This window comes from Ciconia boyciana, chromosome 1 (genome assembly GCF_034638445.1).
Source record: "Ciconia boyciana chromosome 1, ASM3463844v1, whole genome shotgun sequence".
Taxonomy (NCBI): domain Eukaryota; kingdom Metazoa; phylum Chordata; class Aves; order Ciconiiformes; family Ciconiidae; genus Ciconia; species Ciconia boyciana.
The window spans coordinates 102,164,650-102,192,334 of record NC_132934.1 but is presented as its reverse complement, the minus strand read 5'-3'; the positions used below and the strand labels follow the sequence as shown (position 1 = coordinate 102,192,334).

At 35.4% G+C, this 27,685-nt stretch overlaps 1 protein-coding gene across 5 annotated transcripts in view; it reads left to right on the top strand.

Annotated features, from left to right (window-relative positions):
- The window catches only part of DCAF6 (DDB1 and CUL4 associated factor 6), a 90,615-nt gene that overhangs the window by 46,827 nt on the left and 16,103 nt on the right, over window positions 1–27,685 (top strand). For 2 of the 5 annotated variants that reach the window (XM_072885443.1, XM_072885416.1), the window contains 6 exons: window positions 9,154–9,213; window positions 15,752–15,857; window positions 19,597–19,712; window positions 20,524–20,607; window positions 20,783–21,104; window positions 26,045–26,086. In XM_072885443.1, coding sequence (XP_072741544.1) covers window positions 9,154–9,213; window positions 15,752–15,857; window positions 19,597–19,712; window positions 20,524–20,607; window positions 20,783–21,104; window positions 26,045–26,086 — 730 coding nt within the window. The remainder of the gene's footprint in view (window positions 1–9,153; window positions 9,214–15,751; window positions 15,858–19,596; window positions 19,713–20,523; window positions 20,608–20,782; window positions 21,105–26,044; window positions 26,087–27,685) is intronic. The other 3 variants (XM_072885451.1, XM_072885434.1, XM_072885426.1) reach the window with 2 other exon arrangements.

Genomic DNA, 27,685 nt, shown 5'->3' with positions numbered 1-27,685 from the left:
GAGATTCTGAAATGTGTTAAAAGGTGTTGTCATCGAACATATTCAGGATAGTAGTTATCTCTTTACATTTTGAGTTGTAGTTCTTGTTACATCTTAAATTGTAACTGTGTCTGGACTGAGTGGAACTGAATCAGCAGCAAGTACTGAAAACTCCAATTTTAGACATCACTGAAATTTCCTTAAAAGCATTTTCTAGACTGTTTGGAGTTCTAATTTCCATAAATGTTCACAGCACATGAAAACTATTCATAGCAAATCTCTTTGATGCCATATTCCTTTTAGGAAGTGTATCCTTTTCCTTCCTGTTATACCTCATCAGCCGTAAACTGGCAGGATGTATTTCCCAGAAGTGGTATTAGAATGAGGACGTTAGAGCTCATGACTATTCAATATTAACTGGTGCCTGCCACTAATTTTTGAATGATTGGATTCTGTCTTTGGGTTTGTTTCTTTTTATGAAAGAAAATTTAAAATTTTCTTGCTTCACAGAGTGAATAAGGGTTACAGAATATTTGTAAAGCTTTTGCTTGGATGAAAGGTTATATGCCAGTGTAATGCTCTCTAGTATTTTAACATTTCATAGTACTGATTTTTTTTTTTCTTTGAAGATTTCCTCATATCTACAAAATACTCCAGAATGCCCTTGATATAAGTACTTTCAGGATGGGTCTAGGCTAGCAGTTTATAGCAGAACTAGCTAGAGCATTTGATGTGAATACTTGAGACTGAATTAGCTTTTCTACCCTACTATATCATAGATGAGAGTAGTTCAGCAGTGGTTCAGGTCAACGTTGCGCTTCAGCTATTGCTAATAAAGACACAATCTGTGTTGTATAAAGGCACAGGTGCTGTATAGCAAGCACTTCTAAGCGGAGGAAATCTGCAAAGAGCATGGAAAGAATAAAAAATTACTTGCACACCTAGTTTGATAGCAATTTGCAAAAAATACTGTTAATCAGACAGTGGACTGGTACCTGCCAAAACGGTATAACTGACAAATAAGTAAAGACAAAACGATGGAAACAGTGAAGTCTCTAAAGATGGAACTGAAAGAATAGTCTGTTAAGAGAATGATACTAAGAATTGTTTATGATCCAATAAATTACTTTCTCTGTAGGACCACTTAATGTTTTCAGACTTTGAATCCTCACCCACTGGGAATGTCTGAGATAAAAAATGAGTTCATAGTACAGTGTATTTTCTGGTTAGATGCTGTTCTGCCACCTATTTCCATAGTCCCAGTTTACTTTTTTCACAGGTTTGTTTTGATCAAAATTGTACTATTTTTTTTTTTTCACATCAGGAAGCTATCACATTCATTTTGAAAACTTACCTGTAGACCACAGTTGCATAATTTTACATCACAAATATTCTCATTTGTTATGTGTGTTACGAACATGAAAATGAATACTTCTCGTTTGCTTTGTTTTGAATCAGTCAAGATCTATCTATTTTCATTAAATAATTCTTTGTTAAATGGTTTAAGTGTTGGAGATGGGGAGGGAGGTGTATTGTATGACATGAATCCTGAACTTTTAAGTCCTGTGTTTCATGCATTTAGGAAGAGAAAAACAATTTCAATATTTTACTAACTTCCAGAAATTATAAAATAAATTATTTACAAAATTTTATTTCACTGTAATTACACTTAGTATCTGTTGCTTCTCTCTTTGGTCAGTCCCCCCACCCCTCCTCCCTGCTCTGTATATTGTATGTTCAATGCTTCCTTCTTTTACATACTTCTTTTTTTTTTTTCTTCCCCTCCCCCCCCCGCCACCCCCCCACCTCCCTCCCTGTTTGTCAGAGTTAATGGGACCTGAGTTAGCTATAATCCGTAGGGGTCTACAGCGACTGAGGCTTAAGAAGGCAGAACAACAGAGACAGCGAGAGCTAGCTGAGGGTTCAGCGCCACAGTCGTCCTCCTCTGATCAGTCCTCCTCTAAGGGCTCCTCACAGGACCCTCAGACATCAGGTTGTCATTTGTCAAGGTTTCTTAAGCAGCTAATGTAGTTATAGTTTGTGCTGCTGTTGTTTGCTGAGATGCTTCTCTTCCAGAACTAGACAGTTAATGCATTTGCTGCTTGTCTTACCTTGCATGTGGTGGTGTTTATCATCACATGGTTAGGGACAGAGTAATATTGACAGTTTTCATTTATCTAACATGTGTGGATTATATAGCTAAATGATACTATATGGAGAAAGTTTCCTAGGTGCATGGTATCGGGTATGTGTAATGTTTGTTAGAGCAGTTGAGCAAGAAATTCCTGTGTCCTGAATAGAGTAAGGTACTTACACACTTGAAATTGCATTTTGGTGTTAATTGTATCCAATAGTAACATTTAAGACTTGGCTTTGGTTTAGCATATATTCTAAATCAGGGTAATAATTCAGTAAAACAGAATTTTGGCACTCTTAAAAGCTATGGTTTTACAGCAAGTATAGTGAAAATACTTGTAACAAGCCAAAGTCCCCAGACATGCTCTCCTTTTTTGAAGAGAGTGACTTTTCATTTCACCATCGTCTTTCTCTTGTCTTATTGAGATTAAAATGTATTACAAGGAAGCCTTGGAGATGTTTATAATAAAAAGAGACATATTTGACAAAGTTAGGGTAGAAGCATGCATATGAAAAAAAGAGGTAAACCCTGAAGCATAAACTTGAAGCAAACTTTGTCATGGCACCATGTAAAAATGAGTGAGCTGCATGCTGTGTGAAAAATCAGCATATTTTGTGTTGAGAAGTAATATCTAGGAATGTTTCTTCTATGGATAAATTCTGTGACAGTTGAGGTGTGGCTAAATTACTTACAAGGATTGTGTCATACATTCACAGCTTGACTTGCTATGGTTCAATCTAGTCGTTTATCTGGAGCCTTACAGAACAACTTGATATAACAGTGGCTAGTCCTCTAATTACAATATGTAGTTATTCAAAATTCAATAACTTCCTACAGTAGCAAATTCTACAGTGAGTTTTCAGAATGTTTGGAAACCAGTAAATCCTGGAGGGCTGTGTGCTTATCCTAGGGATGGCGGCCACAGGTGCCTGTTACCTGTAGGAGGAGAACAAGAAAAACAATGGTAGCAGTGTTCTTGTAGGTGGCTCCAGTTTCCTGCCAGGAAAAAAAAACCCTACCAAAAAGCTACCAATTTTTTTCAGCAAACTGAACATCAGAATTTATTAACTCAAAGATACATATTGATAGAGGCAAAACCATAGCTACAGTTACAGTCAGTAGATCTTGATCTTCAATTTTCTTTTCGGAATGACTTAACATATTTTTTACTAAATTGTTTCCCATTGAATTGGAGTCGGAAGAAAAGTTTGGTCACAACCATATCTGTAGAATTTTCACCTGGAGGTATATCTGTGGCTATTTTATTACCTCTGAAGTATGTGTTGGTCTGGGTTTCACTTGATACTGTTTCGCCCATCTCTCTTAGTGCTCCTTCAAGGATGCAGTGTAATTCTTTACTCCCAGTTGCTTGTGGGTCACCATACTGACACAAATTTGAAGCTTTAAGCTGAGTAATTGCTTTGACTGGGAGTCAGAGATCTATTGTAGTTAGTTTGGATCCCCCATCACTGCCTCTTGGAGTTTTGAGTTCCCATGTGCTTTGAATTTTAAGGGAACTAATGGGAAGGTCCGATTGTTTTGTCTGGGATCACCAGGAAACCACAGAACACATACACAGCCTTGAAGGAAACTAGTATTCAAATATTTACCGCATTCTTCGTGTGACGACAACAAATTTGCAAATTTAACCATTTTACTTATTAAGTAATTGCTTTGAAAGATAGATTCACTTAGCACCATGGAAACATTTATTTCTGGGGAGAGGAAGGGGGAACAGTTTTGCTACCTGATCTCCAACTCATTAGGCTGTATATCTTTTTGCTGTTTGGTCTGATTGGTGGAATTTGTTACCTTCAGCATTATAGACATTATTACAGCATATATGTAAGATTTAAAATGAGGAATTAAAATTTATATATATAATGTGTTCAGTTAATTATTCCTCAAGAAATTTGATAAAAGATTACATTACCTTTGCCTTTCTACTTTTATGTGTAAATACAAGAAATTCCTGTTGTGCTTCATCAGCTTCTTTCGTTGTATTCCTCCTTCCCCTATTATGGGAGGGAACATATGAAACTCGTTTCTTTTGGGGAATCCAGATCACCTTTGCATTGTCTGTTTACTTTTTAAGATTTCTGCACTCTGGACATGGAAATAGTCTCTGTATTTGCTCATTTCTTTTTATGCAAGTTACTTTGTTTTGTTCCCTTTTTCTGACCTCCCAAGACTTATTTTTGGAAGACGTGTATCTGTAATCTATTCCTTTGGAAAACCAGAGCGGCAGATTTTTGGTCTCTTGTTTCTCCATAGAGACAATGTTTTCCAAACCTGTGGTAAGCTGACATTTCAGAAATATGGTAGGAGAAAAAGAAGTTCTTAGGTTTGGTTTGTTTTGTTTTAATAATAAATTCCCATACAGAGGAGATCTCTTATCTTTTTTTTTTTTTTTTTTTTTTTCCCCTGCAAGGTTGTCTTTGATGCTCTGTCTTGAGGCAGATGTTCAGTTTTCAGGCACATGCTAGTTGTAAATTTTCAAACAAAAAATTAGACCCTGAAATGTGTCTGCCACTATGCGAAATGGCGTCATAGCCTCTGGCCCAGGGCTGCAAGTTCTCAGTCCCTACTCTGGCAAAACTTGTATAATTTACACTTGCAGGTTTTTGGGGAATTCAGTGTGAGACTAAGGCCAGTTCTTCTGACCTGTATTTTATTCTTAATCCTTATCTTTGCCATCACAGAAGCTCAATTATAGCTGTAGACAGGCCAGAGAAAAAATACTCCAGCCATATAAGCAATTACCAGTAGAAAATGTCAAGAGCTGAAAGCTTTTACGGGTTTAATAGAAAATTAGATTGTATGGTAGTTATTCTGTCTCCTAGTCTAAGAACTTGTAATAGTTACATGAGGATTTGTAAGCTGTATCTGTAATAGTTAACCATCGCTATTTAGAAAAATATGGGCAAAAGTTTATGTTGTTGTTGAATGTGAAAGTGAGTTAACTGAGTAATGATTCACAGTGGGATGATTTGACATTGAGGAAAAAGATACTTCATCCTCAGATGGCAAAGAAACTGTTTTAGTGGATACCTCTTGTAAGTATTGTGTAAATTTGGCAGAGTTTTAGAAGCAGTATATGCTGTGTATATCAGGTCTTTTTTTGTCTTCAAGTCTTTGCTTAGGTATTGAACAGATTCACATTTTTTTTGATAGCCACTTTAGGGAACTATGGTAAGTTGCGGGGTGGAGTTGTTTGGGGTTTTTTTGTTATATACTTTCTCCAACAAAGTCTAGTTTTGACTTACTCATTTTTGTGGCATTTCATAACATTTAGATCCTGTGCAGTATTTAACAACAGCATATATGTGCTATATGTAAACTACAAAAAAGTTAAACCTTAACCTGTTGTTATTGCTGCTCTGCCCAGTGCTGATATGCCATGTATGCATCGCTATTACCTACATCACTCCTCTTTTTGAGAACTTTAAGTGAATCAAATGCAATTTGAGAAGTTACAGAAACATGAACCAGCTGATCTTGAAGTGAAAATGAAAAAATAAATCAGTGTGCATCAGGGGTTCCTGTAGCAGTCAGTGTGCGTAATCTTACCCACAAAAATATGAAGTAATGTGAACCTTTCTTTTTTGAAGAAAAATTAATTTGATTTAGACTGCATTTATTGTGGAATAAAGATATATATATATGTGCATGCTGACATATTGCAGAACCTGTAATACACATTCACTTGATTCTTTTTTTTTTTTTTTTAAACTTTGGGTGTTTCAAAAGTGTATACGGTCAGTGTCTTTAAAGCAGAACAAATTGGACCTTCATTTCTGTGTTAAAGCTTTCTGCAAAGAACATGGGGATGACTGCAGTTTTTATTGGTAGATTCTTTGCATTCTTTGTAAACACCCAGATGTAGAAATGTGTCCATTTGAAGTCCAAAATATGTAACTGAGAGCTTATTCACTGTGCAAAGCAATTATTCCTAGTTATGAAAACAAGTATTTAATTTCTTAGATTAAGGTCCACTATATGTACCATGTTTACGACTTTAAAAACAGGTCTCTCACTGCTTCAGGCCTGACTCTCACACTGGAGCTAGTGTTATAGCGATATAAGGAGGAAATTTTTTTTTAACCAAAACAATAGAGGTGGCATGCTAATATTTTGATGAAGTCAGGTGCTGATTGCCCAAACTATAGGAAGATCCTTCAGCATAAAACTGACTTTAAAATTATCTTCTATTTTCTGTTTGAGGTTCCCCAAATTTATGAATCTCCAGTTCCCTCTTTAAGTGGTGTTCCAGTTTAGAATGTACTGGTGACATTACAACCAGTTGTGAACTGCATTGGGATGTAGACCCAGCCTGTGAAGGCTCAGGTAAGAGTTTGGATTTTTGTTTGTTTTTTTAACTATATGGCACAGTTTTGGTAATACTTTTTTCAAAAGCTTTATCAGAAATGATGAAAGTACTTTTTCAGAATTTTTACAAAACAAAGCCATATATTAAAAAAAGAGGCATTTACCTGAACTTCTCTAGGCTGGTTTCATGGTCATGTTTATTTCCCTGCCTGAGGTGTGGGGTTCCGGACTGCAGTGCCACTTCAAGGGGTGCTGGTGATCTGTGGCTTCAGGGGACTTGAAAAAGGAAAAAAAAGTGAGTTTAAAATTGCTACAAACTGAGCTCTTTTCTTAACCATGTTAATTGGAATATTTAGGATGATTCCTATATGTCATTTAAAAATTCTCGTATTACAAGTGAAATGCATTCACAGAATTGTACAAGACCTCAAAATAATAGTGAAATGTGGGAGGTTTAGGCCTACATTGGCATGGACTACTACTGAGAAAATTTTTCATTTTTGCTTGTTGTGATTGAATGATACACATGGTAAAACATACCTACTTTTTACTTACTGTTGTATAACGTCTTAATACAATTTAGAAGTGCTGATAAAGGTAGTAAATGTAATTTCTTATGTTTATAATTAAAATACGTTAGTTCAGTCATATTTCTTCTTTTCATCTTGGTCTGAATTAAAGAGCTGATGAGATTAGCTTTTCCAGCCAAGTAAAATGTTTGGCAGCATGATATGCCTTTTAAAAAAAGGACATAGAAGCTTATAGAAAGAATTGGAGTGCAAGAACAGAGCACGACTGAGAATCACTGTCTTCTGTCATTAGGCTTCTCAGCTTGCTGTCCAAGGTCTCCCCTCCCTTTAGCACTTTTGATACAAGTTAATCCCAATCACAGGCTTCATAACTGTAAGTCAGTGATCAAAGCCAGCCTGCCCTTGAGAGAGGCGTACGGATTCCTGTGCTGAGTCAGCTGGAATACAAGTAGATCATCTTATGGCATGGTGCATCTTTACACCAGCTTTTTGCTCTGATTTACATTCTAAAAAGTGGATTAATACTTCATTGAAAAAACTGTGCTGTAAATACTTATCTTCTAAATTAGAAATTACATGTAAAGCACACTTCAGTTTTGGAAAGTGAAATGTATTAATGATACAAGTCTCATTCTTAAGAGCTATGTCCCATCTAAATCTAGATGACAAATTCTGTGGTCTGGCTTAGGTGTGTTTGGTGCAAGGCATGGGCATGGCTGAACAAAGGTGAAGGCAAAACAGGACCAATTTTATGTTCCCCAGTTACGGAAATAAAATGTATAAGCCCATTTACCAAAACAAGCCAGCCTCCGAAACACACTGAGCTTGCCTCAGACTCTCCTGGTCTCTGTTCTTCACTCCTTCTCCCTTCCCCTACTCTAGGTATCAGTGTAATGAAGGAACAGACTGTGATTCTTGCACCAACAACTGGGAATGAAGTATCATTTGAAGATTTATATTTAAATGAGCTTTGTCAATTTAGCAGGTTTTATGGCTGTACTACAAAACAGGTCACACTGGTGATTCTGGCCCAAACCTGGAAGTAAGCTTCCTGTAGGACAGAGTGTATTATTTCATTGCTTTCCTTGTATAGGATTTAAGTTTATGTTAAAATTCCTTTAGCATGCTGTGATGTTGGCAGACTATCACTCAGTTTATAATACCGGATATTAAATCCTTTTAGCTTAGCATGAATTTGTTTATAACAGAAGATTAACAGATGGAACCAAGATATGGTAGCCTAGCCAATATCTTTGAAATACTGCACTAATTTCTGTGCATCAGCTCATCTTCAGATCTTACTTCTGTATTATCTTGTCTTCAGAGGCAGCAAGGAAAATGGACTCACAGAAAATACTGAACGTTGCATCTGTCATTTGTCTGCACAATAAATGAAGTGCGGGTGATAGTTATTAACTGGTAGTGTCCAGTGGAAAAAAATACACTTAACTGCTGGGGTGTTTGATTTATTTATTTTTTTTTTCCCCCTCCTGTGATTAGATGAGGATTTTTATAAGACTGACTGGTGTGGTACTGTGATAAACTCATGAAAACATGTTCTCGGTCATCAGATGCCACAGAGGTATAGCATCTAGGAATGCAGAACTATCGAACTGTCATATGAGTGAGATGTATTTTGGTGCTTTAGTGTTTTAAAAACAGTCTATATGCTGTTATATCTGTAAACAGTCTCATTTTTTACATTTTATGCTCATAGGTATAAATATTGAAGATACTGGTATGCCATTGAGTATTTTATGTTGAAGTATAAATATTCTGAAATTTACATTTAGCATATGGTTTGAAATACTAGTGTCATTTGGTAGTTGGAGCAAAGGCTTTAGGAGTCATGACTCTTCAGTGTTTTTCCTGACATGTTAGAAATTTGAAGAACATAGTAAAATCTTTAGTAATGGACAGGCATTTTTAATATCGACATGTCAGCAAGCTTCAGGCTGTTCAATGACTACCTAAAGAAATACATAATGATTTGAAACAAGTGGCTTTGCTTCTGTCATGCCTAGAAAATGCAATATGGCTGGCTGCTCATAAAACAAACCCAAAGCTTCCTTATGTTGCTGCTTTTTATTTTTTATTTTAAACTAACATATGATCGTGACATTGCTGTGCAGTTCTCTGCTGCTTATGTTTTAAGTTGAAATCTCATTTTTGTTTCAGATTCTCCTTCTTCTGTGGTTAACAAACAGCTTGGATCCATGTCACTTGATGAGCAACAGGGTGCGTGTGACAGGAAATGCGCTATACCCAGCCATAGTTGATTGCAATGCTTCCTTTTAAAATTGCCTTTCATGATGACAAACAGTCTAAAAATGCTGTTCATCTACATAAAGTAGAATTCTGTAAGCAGATCTGCTGGAAACTCATTAATTATTTAATTCTCAATAAGAGTAACAAGAGTAAGGTTAATTGTTGTTTTCAAAAGCCATACTATGCTCAATTCTTAATGCGTTCAACGTAGGTACCATAAATGTCTTATGTACTCTACAGACATTTAGAATATTTTTTTCAAATGCAAAGTAAAATTAGTTCTTTTAAACAGTCTTTTTTTGAATGGTTCATCTTGGATCAAAGTGCAAATATCAAAACTGAAGTAACTTTTAATCAATAATGCCAAATTAATTTATCTTATGCAAGAGAGATGTGCAGCTTTGTTATACTTGCACAGTTTGAGTAACTGAAGAGCACCTACTGCACTTAGGTGCCTCTTACTTCTGTAACCCCTTGTCCTACACCCCTTCTGCTAAACAAATACTAGTGTTTCTCTGTAGATGCCCTATGGGCTGGTGGTAGAAAGAACGCTTGTGAGCTTTCTCTATGCCCATTATTTATCGGTCTTCAAATTGTGAGCGGTGAAGTGGGCCATAGGTGACCGTATTCCAGCTGAACCAATGTAATCTGTAGTGAATATTTATGCCTGAATAATTAATGAGTGATAGATGGTAATTTAAAAATAGATTTCCATACACTCTGCATTATGCTTACTCCATATCAAAGCCTCTGTAGAGATTTAATAGCTCAAATCCCACAAAAGAGCTGGCTGTTTCATCTTGTTTCACATTCTAAACTAGAATTCCATTTTGAAATCATATTTTTGAAAAATAGCCTGTTTGGCAACTGCTGAGATTATGGTTTATTTTAGGATGCCAGAACATTGGGAAAAAATCAAGCTGTGTTTTATATTGACAAAATAAATTCATTTTGTGGAATTACATTTTGTGATGAAATAGCCTTAAACCTCAATGTGTAAATTTGCTAATTATTCACGGTTCAGTAGTCTAGATGACTCCAATAGTCAGGCTTAGCCGGAAAACTTGCTTATAATTAGTGGCCAAGTTATGCTCTCTGTTATGAACTCAGAATAAAGCATTATTTGATGAGAGTAGAATAAACTAGAATTAACATAGAAAGTCTGTGTGTTTACTGAAGTTCTGAGAACTGCAAAAATTTTGGAACGCTGATAAATTGTTCTGTGAAGTTGTGAATTAAGCCTATGTGACAACAAAGATAAAACCAGAAGTTTTGATCCCAGAAATCAGTTCCTAAATCTGCATCAGATTCCTCTTCAAGCAGGATCAGTTGCCTTAAAAACTAGTTTGTGTATTACTATTGTTAATTGCATAGTTGTAATAGACTCTTGCGAGTTTTTTCTAATATTTTTTTCCTGCGTTAAGAAATTACTTGAACTAATGTCAAGATGTTTCCTCTCGTAAAAGCATTTCAGGTTTTTTAATATGCAAAAAACCCTGAAATACATTTGTTTATCCAGACTTTATTGGTAGACCAATTCTCTGATTGTTTTAAGGCAATGTTTTTCTGTTTTGATGGTAAGGGTCACCTGAAGAGACACAGAATGTTACTTCTGGTTTGGAAAACTAGGAATTTGGAAAAGGAGGTAATTTATTAGGAAATCTGTTGTCCAAATGATAACCAGAAAGAATAATTTGCTGAGATCCAGTTGTATTTTTGAAGTTAAACTGCATTAGTTTCACTTCATATTTGAACAGAAATCTCAAAAAAGTATAAGTAGCTAATGAAGGAAGTCATATCAGTTCTTTTTATATGGAAATACTTTTTCTTTCTTATTCCTGTCTTTTCTTAATTTGGTACTGAATCAGCTGTCTTCTGTTGGACCAGCCTCTTTTGTTGGCATTTATGTTTTAAGACTGTTTCTGGGTTTAAAGATCTTTTGATACTTATTACAAACATATAAATTTATAATGCCATCATTCTGACAGTCCAGCAGAAGCTATAAGTCATTCCCATCTGTACAAAATGGTTTCAAATGGATTACAGTGATCTACACTGGATTTTTTAATTTAATTTTTTTTTTTTTACTGTGATGGTAATATGGAGGGTGGCTGTTAGATTTGTTGCCATGTAAAGGCAATTTTATGACTGTGAGGTACTGCCTGAATTGGTATGATTAAAGAGGGAACCTGAAGCCAGAGAACTAGCTCGGTAACTTTGAAGTCTAAATGTGTGTATGCATCCCATACCATCTTAATGCTGCTTCCGACGTACACAGAAGCCATACGGATTACTGATATTTCTAGATATTTGCAAGGTAGTGCAAGGGTTTAGTCATCCCTTATGGTGATGTCCATACCAGACTGTTCAGTGCCATGTTATACTTGAGCTGGCTCAGAACAAGCTGTTATGTCAGCTGTGGCAGAGTTAGTTCCTCATAAACAGTACCGTAAGTCCTTGAAACTGTATTGGCATGTGTTGTGTCCCAGCTAATTAGCTCTGCCTCTCAGTCAGACAAACTGGTTCAGCATTGGTATGCATAGAGAGCTTTCCAGATCTATAGTGAGCTCTGCAGGTACAAGCTCAAGAATTTCAGACCTGTGCTTCGTTTTAAGGCGTAGTGTGGTCTGTACTACCTCCTTCAGTAAAGTGCAGTACAACATCTAATTAGTATAGGAATCGTCTAGACAAAGAAATTGTTGTATGCCTTGGGCTATAGATTAGGCTGGTCCAAAGAATTATTTGATTTTCGGTCTTCCCTTAGATGTCGTTGTGCCTTATACTGACTGGTATCAGTGTAACATTGTTCAGTCAGTATTCCTCACTAGATAAAGGAATCTCCACCCTTCCCTCCAAGTTCAGCTGCTCCTGATGAATTTTCATGTGTTAAGCCTTCCCATGGAATTCCTATTTTCTGGAATACACCACTTATTTTCTCCTCTTCGGATCAATTTTTCTCCATTCAGAAGTAACTCTCTTTGGTTTTCGCCCACAATATAACCCTTTCTTCAGAATGTACAAAGCTGATTTTCTTATGAGGAGATCATGATTAGTGCTGGATAGGAATTATTTTGGAAGTTTTTCATGAAAAGTGAACAACTATCCTCTTCTCGTGGGGTTGCCAGTAGACTAGTGAATAGGGCAGCATTTGAGATGTGGGAAACTAGCTTGAAGTTCCTTACAATGTTAGTTCAACTAGGTAATGCAATCTGTAAACCTGTCTTTATGCATTTACCTCTTCATAGTTAAGAACTCCAATCTTTGTGAAGTTACACTTGCACAGGCTCATTTTCTAAGGAAAAAAGTGTGTATGAGGGGCATTGCTTTCAGTTGTGGGGTTTGTTTTTTTAAAAAATAAGGTTATGCATGAAATTTTGTCTTCAGTTTTAAGGGTGGTAGTTTAAAAGTACCTTCCTCCTGTAGGCACCTGGAGAATGGACCATTTCATGGGAGTGTCTGTTCTAGGACAGGGTTGCTTATGAAATAAGACTGTAAGTTGTTGATAGTATCTTTAAAGTATAATATGTTTGGCTGTAAAATCTAAGTAAAGTTTCAAGGTATTTTTGAGGAATTTGGAATAGAGTTTAGTAAGGTGTTGACAAGCTACAAGTTTCTCTTGGAGCAATTATTACCCTACTAGAGCTTGCAATCAGGTTAATAGTATTGGCAATAGCTCTCCGCTAAGTCACAGAAGCTGTACAACTTTTCCTCTTCTTGCCTTCATTTTTTTGTCAATGTGAAATAGATCTGGCCTGATGGGATGAGCCTAGTAGTGAAAGAGAACAGTGCTTCATTCTGGTCTGGTCAGTCTTTGGCAATCACATTGTTCTTCTTGAAAACAAAGAGTTCACAACTTCTGGATTTTATGTGGCTCCTCTAAAAGAATGTTCAATTATGTACTAGGCAAAGCTTATTAGCTTTCTTCACAGAGACTCCCATTCAGCTTTCATTAGCAGTGTAACTTTAATATAAAATAGTGAACTACACAACTAATTCTGTGCAGTTTATTATCGGATTCTTGTCTCATCTGTCTTTTAAAAAGATTCTTGTCCTTATTAGTGTCGATTTCATGCCCTAAAGCTAGTTCAAAGAAGAAACTGACCCAATCCAAATTGTAGCTCATGTTATTGTAGATGTAAGAAAAAGCTATTACACAATAAGGTTTAACAGCTATCTGTCTCCAGAAATTTGTAAAAATAATTTCTCAGTTAGTCAGTGCCCTCTTTGGATAAGTCTACAGCAATTCTTCCAACTGGTTGAGTGTGAATAAATATGACCATTGCTTCCACAGTAAGCGTAGTCAGAAGACAGCCTTCATGCATCTTGGTTAAATTTTTTGATGTTGGTCAGTAATATTAACTAGTTTTGTGCTGAAGCAAATGTTGCATACTAGTATCAAGTTACAGTATAGTCATTGTTTGGTGGCTGTCTTGGACTATTCAAGGCAGTAAGTTGTCTTTCTTTACCTATCTGGTAAAGATCTGGGTTCCCAATTCAAAGATATGTCTTGTCTGTACCTATTACAAGGAAGGTAAAGAATTCTCCAACTGTGTCATTTTCTACTCTTTCAGTGTCCAGTTCCTGATAACTTGTGCAGTATGTTGGAGCAATCAGTATTTGTACTTGCTTAGGAAGGGATGCTCAAAGTTTGAACAGACTTTTATACTAAGAGATGCTTGCTGATAGGTTGCCAAAAAATAGAGAAAGCACCTCTTTAGTTAAGAAAGAACATGTCATTTTCCTTCAAAATATCTATATACGCCACTATAAAATATTTTCTTACATTTGTTTCTTTTCTTACTTGGTTTATTTCAGGAACTGGAAACCTTGCTTTTGATCAATTTTATCCTTGCTCCACTCTAACAAAAGTGTAACTGGAACCTTTATTCTAGAGAGGCTATGAGCTTTTCTTTGCATAGAATGAGGCCTATGCCTTATGTATGATTAAGATCATGGTTGTAATTAGTTAATTCTCTTTCACATAAAAATATTTTAATTTTTCTTACAGGGTTTTTGTGAGGTTTTTTTGGTGGTTGTTTTTTGTTTTTGTTTTTTTAATTTATCTTCAGAATATGTAGAAATACATATTTAAAGTTCTTTGGAGCAGCTGATCACTGCTCTGATCCCGTGAGTGAGCTTCTGCCTGTCAGCAGTTTAAAAATATGAGCATTGATCATTAGGTTAAATTCTTATGTGCTATTTTGTAGTTCCTATAACTTAATTGTATTTTTTAAAATAAATACCCTGTGGCAGTATTGTAGCCATTACTGTTTTAATAATAGCCTTTTTATTGGGGGAATTTGTAGGTTTGTGCTTGAATTAAACATTAGCTTTTAATTGATGTTTACCCAAAGATGATCCAAAGGTTTTACTTTATTGTAAGTGTCAGTCTGCTGCCAATAGTGCAAGTATACTTATAGTCAAATTTCTGGTCTCTATAAACCAAAGAAAATATGGCATGGTTTTTCCAAACAGCCCTGAGATAAAAAGCTCAGCATTCATGAAAAGCAAGGCTACATAGGCTACTCAGCGGTCATTTGAGTGGTGCCTCATACTAAGTAAACTCTCCCATCTGAGTTCTGAGAGAATGGCACCTCTGTAGTGAGGCTTAATCGGATGGTACTTTCCATTAACTCTTTAGTATCGCCCAAGGCCAACTTCAGTATTAATGGCAATTGTGCCATGCATATAGATACATTGTGACCATGAATTTTGCTCAAGGGTGGTGGGTGGGTGGATGTCATTGAGTGATTCTGTTTTGAAGGAGCCCAGTGAAAATCCTTGAAACTATATGTGCAGCAGATGTTTGGCAGACTTGCAGTGGTTTTCAATTTGATTCACTTCTGTTGCTTTTGGACATCGTGAATAGTTCATTTTGCAAGTACTCCCTTTCTGCTTACATTGTTATAATATAAAAGGTTTTTAAACCCAAAGCTCTCAGAACATGAATTTACAGTATTTTTATGACAACTAGCTGGCAATTTACAGTATGTCTAAGGATATTGGTAGTTGACTGGGTTCTAAGTAGAAAAAAAAAGTAAAAGGGATGGTGATTTTTCTAGACCACTGATTGTGTCTAGATCTCATCCTCATTTTTTCATGTGTATTTACTGAGGCAAAAAAGACTGAACACCACTTCCAAAAACATTTTATATTCTTCTTATTAATATACTTGATAGAAAAGGGATCTGCTCATAAAGGATAATATTGTATGTACACATACCTATCTGCAATTTTATTTACCTGCATGTTGAAGGACAGCATCTTCTTTGTTTGCTTTCATAAATACAAATAATTTTAGGCCATTTTTAAAGCATTGCAAATTTGGTGTGTTTACTCTGAAACTTCTTAACTTTTTGCTTGGGCTGTAAGAGATCTTAAATAGACATTGTACATGTTACTACCACATTTGGCCTTTGTTAGGATAATTAAATGAATCTTCAGAATTATAAGAGCTTTATGTATATTACTGATGCCCATCCTAACTTTATCAACCCCATATTTATAGAGAGTGATAAGCCACGAACGGGAACAGGTGAACCAGTTTTAAGTTTGCACTACAGTACAGAAGGAACAACTACAAGCACGATAAAACTGGACTTCACTGATGAGTGGTAAGAAGTTAATTTTGGTTTTGACTGGTTATAGATCAGCACATATCACTAACACTCCTCTAGCATAGATACAGATAAATTATTTTTCCATATGGTATATGTATATTTTTAGGTGTATATAGACAATTTGAAATGGCTGTAGTCCTTAATGCATTCAGAATGTAAAGGAGAGTCATACTTTAACATGAAATTTATGCAAGAGGTTTTTTGTGATATTTACTGTGAATCTTTTTAATGCTAACATAATTTCAAACATGCTATCTTCATCAAACCCTAGCATAATATTAGTGTTCACTATCTTACTAAAGCAGGGTAGTACAGTGATGGAAAGGTGGTCTAGGAGCTAGTGCTTAAGTTTTTAATTCTCTGCTTTACCAGACTTCTCATATGGTATTCTGCAAATTAGTCTTTCTGTGGCACAGTTCCTGAGTTGTAAAACAGTGAAATTAGTATTTCTGTGTTTGAGGAGTATTAATGAATGCATATGGTTAAGATATCAACTTTGTGGACTGCTTAGATATTACAGTGATGGCATCCTTTTCAGATAATAAACACATATTAACTGGCCTGACTTGCTTGGGTTTGTACTGAAGTCTATCACTAGAGCACCTCAGGATCTCCCAAAACAACCACAATCCTTATTTTATCTCCTCTTACTTCTATTCCTTTGCTTATGTTTTCAAAATTATTGTAGAAGACAGTAAGTAGAAATGCTTGCTGGCATTCGTTACTGGGGGGAAAAAACCTCACCACATTTAGCTACTCTTAAGTGCTGTGGTTTTAGACACAAATCATAGACCTGGCCCATAGCAGTTTGGAAACTTTAAACAGCGATCTGTGTGTTTTCACAAGAATGAAGACTTTGCCCATGTGAATCTGAAATACTGTGACAGTTCAACCAATTTATGAGACTGTATTTCTATTTAGAGTCCCAATCCAGCAAGCTTTGAAAGAATTAGTTTTGCTGTAATGTTTTTAACTAATTCTGCATTTAGCTTGGTAGTCAGCCTTGTTTAATGTTTTAGGATAGGGAAATTTCACAAGAGGAATGGAGCATTAGCAAATGTTTTGTCCGTTTATTCTAGTGGTTTTTTGACGTAATAATAAAATATTACTACCACTGTATCACAGAAAACAAATTATTAAACAACATTAACTTTGTTTCTGTGTTTATTTTAAAACAAAATTTGAAAAATGCATTTTACACTTTAAAGAGTTAATGATATAAGTGATTCTGAAGATGGAAAATTTGCATGAACAACTACCTCAAAAACAATATTAAGAAAAAGTAGAGTGTACAGGGAATGGAGAGATGAGGGACAGAAAAATTACTCGTTACAAAAATCTAATTGGGGAAGTAACGACTAAGTGAAAACTACTTAACTTCACGTATATATTCTGTCTAATAGCAAATATTCTAACAAATCTCTTGGGCCAAGGGTTAGCACCATGTGAATGAAAACCATCAAATATAATACCAAAGGAGAATGAAGGACTAAACATCATGATCTTTTAAAATTAATGGTAGCAATATGCAAGGCTTTAGGAAGGTTCTGATAGAAAGGCATATTAAAACAAGCAGTACATGGGAAATAAACCAAAATTATGGGAACTAGAATGTGCATGATTCAGTACCTTTTATTTGACAGAATAATTGGTTCTAGAAACATACATGGTGTAATAGAGAGAAACTGTCTGGATTTCCAGAAAGTATTTGATGCTTTGTTGCATGTTGAACTTCTGTTCAAGGTGCGACAGATAGATCAATAAAGAAACAGAACATGGTGGTAAGCTAACTTAATGGAGCTGTTGTAGGTGGGTAGTGTCGTGTGAGTAGTGAGAGGAAGAAGCATTTACTAGCAGGACAGAGTTGCAAGGCATTGTCAATTGTCAGTTCAGAGGCTACCTAAAAACATTGTGCCAAAGACTGGAATAATAGAAGTAGGATGCAATTCCGTGTAACAAAATGATGCAGTTGAGGACAAATAACAAAAACCTAATCTGGAAGTTGGGAGTGTTGTGAAAATGAAATGCAGGAAGACATGGACCTACCAGTCACTTCATTCTCAATATAATGCAGCTACTAGAAAGGCAAGTATGATCCTAGATGTCACCAGCTGGGAGACTTCAGCCAAGGATGAGAATTACCGGTGCTGCTGCTCAACTCTGCTTTGCTTTGTGACTTAGAATGCTGTGTGCAATCTTCGTCATGCTTTCGAGAAAACTGATTCAAATTGACAGAGGTTCAAAGAAGGGTTATGCGGAGAACTGGAGAAACAGAAAACCTACTATAGAAACAGATAGTAGGGCTTAATGTAATGAAAGCACAGAGTGTTATTTTGCTCTCTCAAAAACATCCTCTTCATGTAACTGCTGGTGTGAAAAATAACATTGAGGTAAAAATTAAAGCAGAGTAATACATGAATGTAAATTAGTATTGAGCGTTGAGCTAGAAAGTAGATTCCTAAGAGTCAAAAAAAACCCCTTAGGGCTTAGACTGTGAATAAGTTCATAAAAGTGATTATATCGTATGAGGCATGAAATAACAAAAATCCTCAACTTGGTGCCTAGCAGTACCCTTCTTGTCTGTCCATTCAGAAACAATGCTGAAAATTCTTGATTTAGAAGCAACACTGTAAGGGCTAACAAAAATTTTCTACATACTCCAAATCCAGTATAGCAATGAAACAGACTATTGCTCATCAAGATGAGTAAGAGCTCTCATGTTTACTGTAAAAAATAAAAGTACTGAAGTCTAGACTAGATTCTCAAGAATCTAGAATAAGCATGATTTGTGCTGCTTCTAGCAATGTAGCATATAAAATAGGTTAGTGATAACATACACAGGTAAGAAGATACTTGTAACAATACAGTATAAATTCTTGAGAATCATGCTTATAATTCTCATAACTCGTCTTTGTTTCTGCTTTTGTCCAGCAATTTGCCTAATTTTGAGACCACAACACAGATATGGGAGAGGAGAGAATGGGAGAGCTCAGGAACAAGGCTTTGCATTTCCTAAAGTAACGTCTTTTCTAGAGAGTCTAGAAACATTAGTTTTGATGACATTCAGAACAGCAGTGTTACGTATTTCCTGAGGAATAATTTTCCTTATTGTAAACAGGAATTCGTGTTCCACAATAATTATCTAAACATGAATGGGGAGTAAATCTCAGGTACCAGCTTATAGTAAATCTTGAGAAATAACAAAATTTTGAGGACTGAAAGCCAACATCAGAAGTCCATGCCTCAAAAGGTAGAGGAATGATAGTTAATGGTGAAGAACCTGGAGAATTTTATCTGAATCAGTCTTTTAATTGGATGGGATAAGATTATGTATTAGTGCTCAGCTGACAGCTTGTAATACCTTTAATAAGATCTCTGATCATTTATACATGTAAAAAATGTGTAAATAGTGAAAGAGAGCAAATCCTTTTGAGTTCTCACAATATTTTGAAAAGCAATGAAGAAATCCTTTAAAGATTTAAAAAAAAAAGATAGGAAGGAGAGAGCAGGGTTCTGTGATGCAGAGGAATAGTGTGGGATGAGTGGCGATGGACATAATAGAAGGGAATTTTGAAATTGCTGTGAAGGTTGTTAGTTGTAGCTGCTGGCAGGAGCTATTGAATTGTGAGATTGCAGTGAGAAAGATGATGATGGTCAGGCTGTGCTATTGCAATGATCTTATCTATTTACATTATTTCTAAAATTTATTTTTTTTTACATGTTATGTTGCCAGGAGCAGCACAAATTCAAGCTCTAGAGGGAGTGGAAGTCACTGCAAAACTGAAGCCCAAGAAGACTCTGTAAAAACAAAAGCCTCAGAAGAGTCAGGGTCTAAAGATGAAAAAACAAGTAAGATACAGCGTTATTTCTATAATGTTATGGTAAAAATTCTGCTCTCATATGTTTATGACTACATTTAACACAATGGGAGTCTCATACACATGCATGTGAAGGCAGAATACAGCCATAATAGAACATTAATTTTTTTAGGAAAGAAAAAGATACCAACCTGAGATAGTTGCAAATAAATATAAACAAACATAACTTATCCCATCTTTAGTTCTAAAACCCTTATTCTTTTTTCTTAGGGACATATTCTGCCCCAATTTTTATCAAAAAATAGAACAACTGCACTTTGCAGTCATAAATAAGTGCTAGGTATTTTGTTACGTTTCTTTCAGGCTGTCACTGTATTTTGTTACATGTGGTTGTCTTGCTCAATTCATTGCCAAAGGGGCAGTCAAGTCAAATGACTGGTTCCAGAGAAATGTTTTTTTAAAAGAAGTCCCTTTTAATGGAGGGATAACTTAATTTCTGTCTTCAGAAATAATAGCTTTCAGTAAGTGATCATCTGTCTCGAGTATTAATGCTATTTTTGTAGCTAAAGTTCTCATAGCATAGGATACTAAGTATATTAAGGAACAAGAAAGTAATACTTTTTTCTTTGTTAATGTATTGACCTGGGCAACTAGATAGGTTTATATATACTGACTTTTCATGTGATTAGTATCTGAGATTTCAGTAAAGTGACATGTGGACTTTGGAGGGGATTGCTTTGATTGGTTTGATCTAGGAGTGCTAGTATCATTTAGATTTGCTTACATTATAGATGTGCATCTAAATGAAATAATGTGATTTAATATTAAGTTGTTTAATTCAGGAGTTCCTGATGAATCTCACAAAGAAGATGCAAGTGCTGAAGAACTGAAAACTACAGATGAAACTGTAGAGACGACAGAAGCAAGTATGTATCTGTACTCTTTCAAGTATAGTTATATGAAGAAGTACAGAATGAAAAACTAAATTTCCAATATAAACTCAGTATGCATAATTTAACTTCTGTGACCATTTATAATGTCTTCTAAAATAAGCTATAATCATTAATGCTGTGACTTATTTTCCCCAATATTTTCTGTTAGCTGTATCAGATAAACCTGGTCCTGAGCATTCTGGAATACAACCAGAAGAAAATGGCCCCAGTGTTGATGCTGTCTCTGGAAATGTAGAGGAAGAAGCCTCCTGTGAAAAAAGTGCAAATCAAGAAGTTTCAAGTCAAAGTACTGAATCCACTGCCAACTCGCTTGCTGCAAACGATGAACCTCAGCCACACCCAGAATCCTCAGGGCTTGCAACTCCAGACGAGTCCTCTACCAGGACCTCAGCTCTCCAAGAAACTGATGATAGTGATGATGATCCTGTTCTGATCCCAGGGGCAAGGTATCGAGGAGGACCAGGACACAGGTTAGGGGAATATTTATCTCTGCTATTGCTTGGCAAAATGTTTTGGGTTTGTTTTTTTTTTTTTTAATGGAAGACCTAGAAACCCATGCCTCATATCCTTAATTAAAATAAGTTGTTCTTTGACAACTAGCCAAGAGTTTGATGGCCGAGTCTAATTTGTCTATGTGTAAGATATCTATAGCTATATTTTTCCCTCCTAGCCAGGCAAGCTCCTACAGATCTAATACCTGCTTGTGCTTATTTCTTGCCTGATGAATATCCCAGTGCTAAATATTTGCAGTTCACTTTTTATTATTCTCCCTGTAGTCATACATATAGAAAGTTCATAAATTTGTGTACAGGGACCTACATTTTCTTTCAACTGTACTTTAGGTGTTCTTACTTTGGCAAAGCAAGAGCTTTTAACTGTTGTTGTTCAGCAATGCTGTGTTTGTCTGTAGTACATACATTAAAAATGATGTGTTCAATTTTTCATTCTTGCTTCTTTCTCTCTGAAGGAGAAACTCTGTAATCCTTTTCTTTTTTGTTGGTTATTGAATATCAGTATGTACGGCAGTAAAAAAGGTGGATTACTAGTTGTCGTTAATAAAAGACACATTTAGTAAGCTTTGTGTAATTTTTTTCTTGTAAAATATAAACAGCTGTACATACTTGTTTGATCATTCAGTAAACTTAGCCCCCAATTTGGTTTAATACCTGGTTTAATACCTTTGTTCGGTAATTTCAATTCTTGGACTTTTTAAAAGCTATAATAATTATTTAAGCATCATCTCTTTTGTTAGACTTAAGAAAATACCTTTTTTTACTTGTTTTAGATGTTATGTAATGTAGTGTCAAATGCCTTAACTTTACTCCTATCCTGTTTAAAGGCAGCATTATCTTGCTATTAATTCCTTATGCTAGCAATGCAAATTCTTTACAGGAAGCATTACAATATCTATTCATTAGGAAATCAGAAAGAATTTAATAGTTGTGTATAGAAAAGGTTTTGAATAATTTGCATTTAAAAAAAAAAAAGTCATAAGCCACCACATTGTCAGTAGTGACAAAAAGAACATTCAGTGGTTGCTTATTACATATCACGAGTAATTCTGCTCACTAAATGACAGTTTTTATGAAAAAGCCAATACATACAGATTCCGTCTTAATCCATTAACTTTCCATGCAATACTAAGTAATCGTAGATAAATATCTGATGGCAGAAATAGTTTCCACCGTAAAGCCAATGTTCATTATGATCTAGTGATTGAAGAGCAATCTGTGAAAAGCCCTGCAATTTTAATCCTATTTGTTTTGGAGCAGGATTCTTAGCTTCTCTTCATGCACCTGATGTTGTCACTATGATGTAATAGTTTTTGTAGTAATGTAATAAGAATGGCACTTCCAGGTATATAGCTGTTACAGTTTCCCACTAGTGGGGACATCTTAAATGAAGTTACACTTCATCTGACATGCTTTTTTTTCCTTCTTTGTGTGCAGTGAGATTTCTTCCTGTAGCAGTTTAAATTTATCATATAGGAAAGATCATTCAACTAAATTAATGATATAATTAAAATTCTTTACGCAGCCCCCTGCTCCCTTATTCTTCCCCCAAATAAAGTCTGACAAAAGTTGCTGTGTAGTCAATACTGGTTTAGGATTGCCTCCAGGCTTTCATTACTCAGGTTTAATGCCTGATCAATTCATTTTGTTCTGCTTTTGTGTGTGTGCAAGCAGTGGAGTCTTCTAGTTTAACTTCTGAGCAGTCAGATATACGTTTACATTATGTTCCCTCCTATGCTTCTGCTTTCAGAATTTTCTAAATGCTCTCTGAGATACTGAAGAAAAGTAAGACATCCTATGTGTGCTCAAAGGAATTTGGATTTCCAGAGAGAAAGCAGGCACTGGTGGTCTTAAAGGCTAGCTATAAGCCCTCTTAGTATTTATATCTCATATGAAATAGAGTGAAAGGAACTGGAAGTCCTCTCTACTACTACTATGACAGTTGTTATAGCATATAATCCCTTTCATAAACTGATCAAATTTACATAAAATCCCCCTGGCCCCTTAACTAGTGGGAAGCTACCTCAAAACACTGGTGCTATAATGGGTATAAATTGACTCAAATTAGTCATTTGTTTGGTGCTAACATACTGTTTTGATTGAAACATTTTTTTCATGCCCAGTGCTTACCATTTGAATGATGTTCATCCTGTCCATTTTCAGCTTTTGTCTCACTAGACTGAGTGCCAAGTTTTTCTCACTCTTAGCAGTAAAAATCTGTGGGTTTCCTGCCATCGTGCTGGTTCCTGTCTGTGCTCCTCAGTGTTCCACTTCTTTTCTGAATATGGTAGACCAGAATTATGCACACTGCACTGTTTGGATTTTGCTAGGATTAATGATATGAGTATTACTCTTGGTCTGGAGAAGATTCTCTGAGACACAAGTGAGCTACAGTTATATCCTTCCCCTCTTTTGCTTATGGCTATCTCATAGTGGTGGCTTGTGGTCAGACACAAGATCAGTTAGTGTTCTGAAGTCTTTCCTACTTTATAATTTCTAATTAATGTGTTCTTATCTTTCACCAGAAGGAAGCTCAGAAGTGTATGACTGTCAATTTTATACTACTGAATTGCTACCCACCTCTTTTTCTCAAGGTCCTACAGTCCCCTCTATATTCATAAAGTTACCCAACCTCATGTCTTCAATGCACTGCATGAGTACATTCCTACATTTTGCTCAAAGACTATTAGCAATATATTAAACAAAATTGCCTGCAAGACTGGTGCTTAACTCCACCAGTATGCTTCCTATAGGCTTACGTTTTCTCTTTTCTCACTTAGTAAATTGTGTTACCTAACAATTCCTTTACTAAATCTCATTTTCTCAAGTTTATCTAATAATTTAGTTTCCAATGTGTCATCTATAAGATAATTAATGGCATTAATATAGAAGTAATAAAGTAGATTTTTCTCTCTCTAGAATATCTAGGGAGGAGTTACTTTGGGGCTTTTTTGTTTGGGTTTTTTGTTTTCCTTTCTGGAGAAGGTTATAAGGCTAGCTTGCAATAATCTAGCTTTTGAGAACCTATTTTATGCAGTGGCAAAAAAAAAATGTTTAATTCTACTTTTTCTCTAGGACAAAAAATAAAAGAAGAGGCTGTAGCCTTCTGAAACAGAATGCTGAAAGCTGTTTGACTAATAAGCCCTTTCCAGTTTATAGCATTACTAGTTTTATCTACCACCAATTTTAGGTTTCCTTAGGTTGTGTTTTTTATATACCTAATAACTAGCTATTGTTTATTTTGAGGAGAAACTCCACAGTTGGGGAAATGAAAATAAAGGAAACTGTTGAGTCATTTTCCCACTGTATAGTACAACTTTCTCCACTGAGGAAAGAAGGGTATCTGATTCTGTACTCTGAAATAATGATCTTAAACTTCCTCTTAAGGAAAAGAAGTGGCAGAAATACCCTTTTGATAGCTCTGTTGACAGTACCTGCAGATAAATAAATTGAGAACTTCCTGCTGCATCAATTCCACTGGTCTCACTTTAGTTTTAGTAAGATGGATGTAGATTTCAGATTTATGAATAGAATGTTGTCCATTTTGCAAATCTAATGTTTACAGAGCTTCCATTATTTGAATTTTGTTTGGGTACAAATCTGACTTTTAATGTTTTCAAACCGAGGATTGGGTCTTTCTCTTCCATAATCTAAGAATAGATACAAGGGACATAATCTCTTTGTATGGATGCTTATAAATCTCAAAACACAATGAGGATAGGTAATTTCTCACCAACTAACTTGAAACTGAACTGTCAGGAAAGACTATGCAACAGATACAGAAACACAAAATTTGTACCCACTTTAATATTTTGAAAAGGACTTGAAATTGTAGCAGCAAAATGTGTAGAAATACCACGATCCTTTGGTTAATAAATTGGCTAAGTCAGCTGAATGTTGACTAGGAATCAGCTAGGAATAGTTTTGACACAGAAGGACATTTCTTTGAAAGAAATAATTGATAATGTGACATCTGACTTCTTTCTGTATCATTTCTGTAGCCACTGAGCATCACTATAGAAATGGTGAAGATCAGTGACTAAAAGAAGCTACATAGTTATTTAAATTTTTTATTGTCATTGGGCTAGTCAATACATGCTCTTTTTAACAAAATGTATAAGGAACTGTACAGAATATTTCTAAAATTAAAAAAATTAAACCTGTTTTGTACAGCAGAGCAGTTTAGCTAGATATTCAACACAGAAAATAACCTTCTGGACATTTTAGGGAATCCACAGGAAAAGATCCCTTCTCTTACAAATATGAGGAGATACGCAGGTTTTTAAGTCTCGAAGTATGCACATAGCGTATCTCCTTTAAAACTTACTAAGTCCAGCAAATTTAGTTGGAACAGAGATAGATAATACAGCTTGCCTTAGCACCATACTTTGTAATCTGTGGGGAAGAAAAAAAATTATGCAAAATGTATCATCTTCATGCACAGAGAGTGCAGTTTTCAATGAATTGATCTTAATTTTCACAAATTAGTCAAAACAATTCTTTGAGGGCTGCTTTCCTACTTAAATGACTGAATTAATTTTGTTTGGACTTTGACAGAAGCTGAGGTATGAGCAGAGGCTAAGCCTGGAAAATGTTAAACTAGTAGGTTAAAAATTCAAACAAATATGAATGTAAAATGGAAATGATTATGCAGCTGCTTCCACTTCTGCTATGATCTATGAAGAATTACTGCATTTTATAAGATCAACTTTGTGTACTGTTATGTAATCTGAATACTATTTTTTCTGAAATCAAAGTAGTCTCATATACTAACACATTGAGGAGAAGGAGTCTTCTCAGTTGGAATATGTAGAGCACATTTTGTAATAGATGCTAACCTTTTAAAAACATCATACCCGGCATTTTTGAATGACTTCAGTTGTTGTTCCCTTTACTAGATATAATATCAGAGGAACAGCGATAGGTGATAGAATAATGAGGTAATTAATTATTTTCTTCCTCCCCTCCTCCTTTTTATTGCCGTATAATGGATTTATCAGGTTCTTGTTTTTCATATCTAACTGGCATTTTAAGAATTGCTATATTTTAAATGCTATGAATTACAGAGCATATTGCTTGAGTTATATTTAGCTGCATGTATTGCATGGAAATTGAAAAGAAATGGCAGTGTATACATTTAGCAACCTATTAACCTTTTTATTGTGTGCCATAGAAATTAATGCAATTTGAAAAGTGTGTAGTTTGTGAAAAGCAAATAACTCTTTTTATTAAGCTGCTGAGGAACGTGTTATATTTGCATGTGCCACTGCTGACTTGCTTTGTCTGGTAATAGAGAACACCCAGTTCTGGACAAAAATATAAGAATACATGTATCAAAGACTGTTTGTATTTTTTGCCTGAACGAGGTTACGGAACTGAGCATAATTATTAAAGCTATATTTGATAGTACATATTTAGCGAGATACATGCTAAATCTTATAGAATATTTCTTTTAATGAAGTTAAATGAAAAAGTCACTTGATCTCATATTCCGCATTGAAATACTTGAGTGAATGAATTATAAGAACATATAAGGCAATTTGGGCAATTGTGTTTGGCCACATGCCATAAGAGGGAGAAACTATCTACTGTGATTTAATGCCAAAGGCTATATATAGGGGAAATGGCACAACATAATTCTAATGATGCAAATTAACATCTTGGCTTTGTGTGGCTGGAAAGGAAAAGACTCAGGATGTGGTTTCTTAAAGACTTAGGCTAAGTCCTATATTTTAAATGCCTACAGGAAAATAGCGCAGACCTGTATTTCTTTGTCTTATATTCTAATCTTAGCTGCAATTGGAATACATGGATTTAACTTGGCAACTTTCTTAAAGGCTCAGGAATCTGTGTACTTTTTGTACTTTAAATTTCACAAGAGGCATTCTTTCTATATTAAACATGCTTACCATGGAGTTCTTTAGCTCTCCAGCACAGCCCATGGGAATATTTGTTTCATATTGCTATAAGTTTAATATAAAAATGAATGATGCATTCAGCATAGAATTTTTTATCAGTATATTTTTCTCTGATTTTCATTGTCATTCTGCAGCATATCAGGTGAAAATTTTAAAACTGTTTTGTAGCTGAGAATAGTTGAAACATTGATTGTGTTGGAAGGCTGGGAAATTACAGTAAACATTTTTTTTTATATGATCAGCAATGAAATAACTGCAATGAAAGGAACATAGTTATTTGGTAATTAAAGTCAGAAATATAATCAAATCTTGATATTTAGAAAAGGGATCTATTTTAATACGGTGGTTGTGGGTTAACCTTGGCAGGCAGCTCAGCCCCACGCAGCTGCTCACTCACTTTCCCCCAGTGGGATGGGGGAGAAAACCAGGGTAAAATAGTGAGAGAACTCTTGGGTTGAGGTAAAGACCAGTACAATGGCTTATTAATTAGTCACCTTTCTGAGCTGGATTTGACTTTTGTGATGATAGCCAGCTTGTTAAGACATGTGGTTGGAATTCTTGGGCAGGAGCATGGTAGCTGGCAGCTGGATTCCTCTACATGGTCAACAAAGAAATGACCAT